The sequence below is a fragment of the Lactuca serriola genome, chromosome 9 (genome assembly GCF_051521515.1).
Source record: "Lactuca serriola cultivar US96UC23 chromosome 9, Lser_US96UC23_V15, whole genome shotgun sequence".
Lineage (NCBI taxonomy): Eukaryota > Viridiplantae > Streptophyta > Magnoliopsida > Asterales > Asteraceae > Lactuca > Lactuca serriola.
In genome coordinates this window covers 4203611-4210080 of record NC_136416.1, presented here as the reverse complement: position 1 = coordinate 4210080, position 6470 = coordinate 4203611, and the positions used below count along the sequence as shown (strand labels likewise).

Here is a 6470-nt window from a genome sequence, read left to right as displayed (position 1 = left end):
TATTGCAAACTAGCCGTTAGAAGCATTAAATTGCAAATCAAATTCAATTGGCCGTTGTTTTCCGTTGTATGCACCACGAACGACCACGGACACAGAGGACCACGGATTAGGGGTGAGCGCGGTGTGGTTCGGTGCAGTTATTAGCCAAAACCTCACCACTAACCACAAATGCGGTTAATCCATTTTCAAAACCGCTTGGTGCGGTTATTTTAGCGGTGCGGTTAGGCGGTTATTTTTACGGTGCAGTTTTATTTTTTTTGTGTTGCGGTTATTAACTGCATGGATTTGGTGCGGTTATTTTGTGTGATTTTTAACCACAGTTTAGAGCTCAAACGGTTTTAAAAGTTCAAACATATTATTTGTAATATAAAAAAACATAATATATAAGACAATTAGCTTAAATCACAAACAACTAATATTTAAAAAATATAAAATCAATAGTAATTAACAATAAATATCTTAAAATTGTCTAATTTCACAATTTTTTTCAAAGTTAAACATAATAAAAAACCAACACTCTTATTTTCTAGTATTTTATACATATTTCATCCATCAAACTTGTCTTATTTTTAATATTTAATATAGAAATAATTAATTAAAAAAATTGTATATAGTATATGAGGCGCGGTGCGGTTTTTTTGCGGTTTTTGAAAACTAATAACCTTACCGCACCGCAAATTTGTGGTTTTTGAAAAACAAAAAACCTCACCATCGGTTTTTATTGCGGTTGCAGTTTTTAGGGTTATTGCGGTTAATTTTAGTGGCGGTTCGGTTTTTGCTCACCCCTACCACGGATCGTCAGGGTGTTATTCACGACAGTGTTCTATAGCCACGGAGACCACGACCTTCCTCGTCATCGATATACGAGATGTATTTTTAATCCAAAATTTTAACATTTTACCTAACTCATTCAACTCGTTTGTTGGTCACCTTATCAAACACGTGTAAATAAGTGTCGGGTTTTGCTACGTTTTTTTTTCTTCGAATTCAGGTCTTCCATTTTTTACACACACGTAGACGTAATGCAAATGACGTTTACCAAACACAAGTGGTGTAATTGCTTATGGCCCCGCACACACATTTCAATGCAAGTTCGTAGAATCTTTCCGCCGCCACCAAATTCCTTCCCCCGCACCAAGTTGCTTCTCCGATTCCCCACAGCAGATATCAGCAACAAAAGGACCACACAATATAATAATAATAATAATACATTTACATCTTGGATTGGTTGCAAGGAGTAAATTGTAATTATATATTTTTATTTACAGTAGCAATCTTTTGTGAAAATTTTATAGAACACTTGAAAACACAAGTCTAAAGGTTTTAATTACCACGTGTTTATACACACTTTGTTTTTGATATTTTTGGTTTACTTGCATAAAAGAATGAAATCTTGTTGTAAAAAACTTTAGAGCATACGCTGACCAAAAACTTTGTAAACTCAAAATAATTAAAGAGTCGTCGCCCGTTTGGCGTTAAAAAAGAATACGCCTCTTCGCCCGCGTTATGGACGCCAGGTGTCAGGCACTACTTGACCCTTTCCAATTTCTTCGACTCTATATAATCACCCATGCCTTGTCTTCTCAATTCATCAATCACTTCTTCTTCTTCTTCTTCTTCTTCACAAAAACCATTCCTTCTCGAAGTTTCTCTCCTCCGGCGATTCAAATCAGTCTAATTTTCGCAGATCCGTAGTCAGTGGAATGGCGAACGCCAAGATTATCTCATCCTTGATCGTTGATCAACTCTCTGTTGTTGCCAGGTAATGAATCATCTCTGTTTGAGGGAGCTTTATTAATTTGTAGAAAACTTTTTTGAGATTAAGAAACTTTGGAGATCTAATCAGTATGTTTTGAATGATTTTAACAGACGTGGATTCGCGACAGCAACACAGGGGAGTGTATCTGGAAGCCTGAGAGGAAGTGGAGTTGGAATGATGAAGAAAGGAGGCGAGGAATCGAAGAAATCGACTCCATGGGTTCCAGATCCCGTTACAGGCTACTACAAGCCGGAAAGCCAAATAAACCAGGTTGACGCCGCTGAGCTCCGTGAACTACTGTCAAAACAGAAAAATCGTCAACACTAAATTAAAGCCATTGAAAATGGATTCTTAAGTTGCAAGATGAAGATGAGTGAAGCTGATTAATATCATTCATCCAAAAATCCATAGCGCCATTGTTTAGAAACTTATTGATTTTGTTCAGCAGCAATGAAGCATTTGTTTTTCATTTGGCCGGTCAATATTCTTGTTACTAAGCTAGGAATCATTCCATTAATAAAAAAAATATACGTTAAATACTAGTAAACATATTCGTGTTGGAAGTATGTTACTTTTTATTCCACTGAACTTGAAACATTTATCTATTCGTATACTCTGTGCCTCTATAATCTCTGTGAGTGTTTGGTTTGGGAATCCGACGTCTATTAGGTGTTTTGTTGTGATATTGACGCAATTTACTTCTATCGGAATACTTCATTTTTACATGATGTATCATTCGTACAACTATTTTTATTGGTAACAAATTAATAGGGTTAATGAACTGTAACAAAAATTGATTTGTTATATTATTAATGAACTGTAATGTGTTAGAAACTGGGTAAGGTTTATACCGGAGATACCCCTTTGATTGTGTAAATATTTTCCGAACTGATATTTATACCTTATGTCCGGTTTACAAGAAATTCAATATAGGATAATCTCAAAGGGACACTAACGATTCTAGACAAAGAAAATATAAGCCAAATTACTAATTAATCCTGAGTTCGGATGAAGAAAAACGAGAGCTAAAGAGCAATGTTTTAAAAACCGGTTTTTTAGTTGAACCGGTATGGTGACCGGTTCCCGGTTCAACTGGTTCGACTGCTGGGTGAACCGATTTCTATATTTTTCATGTTTTTTTTTTCTATTTTCCTAAACATACATACATATACAAATTATGAATTTGATGTTTACAAGTTCAAACATTAAAAATTCATATAAAAATAAGTTGTAGATGAATCCAAATACATTAAAATAACACATAACCATAAGTTTTAGTGTTTTACATCAATTCATATATGTCAAAAAGAAAATAACGTATAATACCGAAATGAAATATAGTTTTTTATGAATACAAACACATCAAAAGAATTTATAACATTTGTCATATGTTATTATTTAGAGAAAACTAAATAGATTCGAAAAAAATCAACAAAGTTTATTATGTAAATGGTTTTTTTTCATGTGTTTTTATTCAGTTTAACCGGTTTATTTTAACCGGTTCAACCGTTCTTTTTTTCAAAAAACCGGTCGATTCAATCCGATTCAGAAATCAATGTAAAACCGATAATAGTTGAACCGTTCCCTTTCCCGGTTCCCGGTCCAACCGGTTCGACCGGCCGGTTCAAACGGGTTTTTAAAACATTGCTAAAGAGTATCCCTTTTAAGGAAGAGAGCAGTTTATATAGAAAATGAGATGTAGGGTTTCCTATTTTAGGGTTGGTCGTCATCGGTTTCTGTGGAAACAAATCAAGGGAATCCGGAATAAATGAGGAAATCAATGGTTTCCAAAACTGATGATCTTAGTCAGTTTTACCATATTCATCCTCAAAAATTCGATTTTTCCACTATGTACCCACTTGTAAAATCCAAAAAGTTTTTTTGGGGCGCTGCCCCTCGACCCCACCCATTGACCTGGCAGCGAGACCCCAACCAGGGGCTCTGTCCCTTGGACCCCGCTAAGGGTGGGTGCTGCCCCTAGACTCCGCTAAAGGGCGTTGCCCCTTTGGAAACCCCGAACCCGGGGGTGTTTGCCCCGGACCCCCCGACTTGTCGTCGAACCGACTTCTAATTCGATCTTATACATGTGTGCACTCCGCACATACCCAAATATATATATTTGAGTACAAATTACGAAGCCCCTTAGCTCATACGTAAGTTCCAATTACACAATTATCTGGGTGACACTAAAATCACCAACATAATGCATATCTATATGAAAAGAAATTAGATTTTAATAGAACATTAGAGTGGACAGTATTGGCTCGAGGTGCTCGGTATCAATGTTTCCATCTCTCCTCCATGTCCGGTAACAGAAAATTTGAAGTTGCCACGGGTTGAAGGAGCTAATGCTCCTTCTGTTTTTTCTCCTCTCAACTTGTACCATGTATTCACATACTTTTACCAAATTATGTGACATTTTCGTATCTTTAGGGTTGGCACACTTAGAGGTGAGAGGACAAAAAATTTGATATGTCATCAAATTTGGGAGGAAGAAATACAATTTCATTGTATTTTCCTTTGAAATAGCTCGTCAAGAAAATCTCAGTGTAACGCTGAGTTTTTCATATAAGGTATACCCCAAAATTTCTCATTTATCATTTAAAGTTTATAAAAAATAATTTGGTGTACACTAGCATTTTGGTATACAAAAAGTTATCACAAGGATCGTACTGGCCCCAAGTATAGGATCGAGTTGGGGGTCACAATAATCTACTTGCAAAAAATATCATCACAAAAACATAAGCCTCATGGCTTAATTAGTAATAACTAGTCTTTATATACTTATAAAGGAAGCATTTTTCCTTTCACCATATTTATTTGAAACTCCCATGATGCATTTTACTCAAACCATATTCATTTGAAACATCTTATTTTAATGAATACCACTCAAAAGTCTCTTAATAATGATTTACCATTCAAAGGTTTTATAACTTATATAATATGTTTAATAAGCAATTAATGGATAATCTACTATAAAAGACTAATCTATTTGTGTAGACACACAAATACCAATCACATATAAAATTCACAAAGAAAACAAGTCTAAAGGTTTTTGTGTTGGTTTGAGGGCTTTGGATCAATTTTCAAGTCATGTTATTATGTTAAAGTTTTAATTTTTAAGTTTGTTATATACTAATTCTTTTTTTTCTTGGTTTAAGTATTCTTTTAAGGCAACCGTTGTATGTTGTGGTTGAAATTTTAATATAAATTAAATCAGATTAATGTTATCGATCATATGTTATAAAATGTGATATAGATAATATTTAATTAAATATTGTATATATGTTTGTATGTTTGTGTTGCTTCAAAAAAATAATTAATTAAAAATCATGAATATGTCATATTATCCATATTATCCATGTAAGTCTCTTTTAAAATGAAAATTGTCTATCGTATCATTTTATATTTTAATATATATTTAATATTTTAAGTATAATAATAAATGCTTTTTAAAAGGTTTTTTCACTTATTAATAATAATAAGTGGTTTTAAAATTAACAAACAATAGTTATAAATAATAAAATCAAATTGTAAAAATCATGGACAATAATTATTTAGTATATGTTTCATATTTAAATAATAATTATTAAACAATAATATTAAGTGTTTCTTAAAATTCTTCTTTAACTTATTAATAATAATAAGTGGTTTAAAATTAATGAACAATAATTTTAAATGATAATAATATCAAATTATAAATTACAAAACGTTAGCTACAAATAAATTATATTTTAAATGAACAACTTTAATGAAATTAAAAAAATAATTACATAAGTAAAAATTTAAATTAATCAATCATAACAATTGTTAAAAATAATTCTAAATAGATATTTATATTTAATTTTGTTACCGAGGAATGTGGGTTGATGTCACTAAATATTATTGTTCAGAATAGTTGAGATTATATATATATATATATATATATATATATATATATATATATATATATATATATATATATATTAATGTAAAAATATTATGTCAAAATTAATGTCAATAACATAATCATTATAAACACATATTTTTCAATATTCTAACAATATATTTTTAACTTGCGCCGCGCAACGCGCGGGACTTTGTTTAGTGTAACATAAAATCGCGTAGTTCACATAATCATATAAATCATGTACATCATGTATCACAGATCTAATAAAATCAAGTTATCAGAAAATGATTTATCTCTCAATGTGATCTATCTCTTGATGATGATCTGTCTCTCTTTCTCTCGATCATAATCAATCTCTCAGTTAAGATCTATTTCTCATTTTCTCAATAGTGATCAATCACTCGGTTACGATCTATCTCATAAATCATGATCAAATTCTCAATACTCATTTTCTCAATCGAAACTATCTATCAAGCATGCTTAATTTCTCTATCTAACAATCATGATATTCCTCAATTAATAACGAATCTATCGATCAAAATCTATTTCTCAAATATCAATCGCTCATCAAATACCAAATTTTCTTTAATAATCAATCATATATAGATCATAGTAAATTACACATATAGCGTAACATAGATATCACAACAACGGATGTTAGAGTAGCGTTACTCGTCTGATTAGCCGGTAGACTAATTCCAATCTCGGTATTGATCCTTTGTTGCATATCAACTCGTATAGGGTAATACCTATTTATCATATAATAAGTTCCTCATAATCTGTATCAACTCAATACTAGCTGTATTTTGTGGCCACTTGTCA

At 32.0% G+C, this 6470-nt stretch overlaps 1 protein-coding gene across 1 annotated transcript; it reads left to right on the top strand.

The window, feature by feature from the left end:
* The first annotated feature begins 1591 nt into the window (after nucleotides 1-1591).
* On the top strand, nucleotides 1592-2306 carry LOC145074962 (protein SENESCENCE-ASSOCIATED GENE 21, mitochondrial-like). The gene is made up of 2 exons (XM_079021272.1): nucleotides 1592-1762; nucleotides 1870-2306. The coding sequence occupies exons 1-2, from the start codon at nucleotides 1704-1706 to the stop codon at nucleotides 2084-2086; spliced, it is 276 nt and encodes a 91-aa protein (XP_078877398.1). The 5' UTR covers nucleotides 1592-1703; the 3' UTR covers nucleotides 2087-2306.
* Nucleotides 2307-6470: the final 4164 nt, after the last annotated feature.

Excerpts from the sequence above, each read along its gene's own strand:
- LOC145074962 (XM_079021272.1), top strand. The coding sequence starts at position 1,704 with ATGGCGAACGCCAAGATTATCTCATCCTTGATCGTTGATCAACTCTCT. Across the intron at positions 1,763-1,869 it reads CAACTCTCTGTTGTTGCCAG|ACGTGGATTCGCGACAGCAA; the intron begins GTAATGAATCAT and ends TGATTTTAACAG.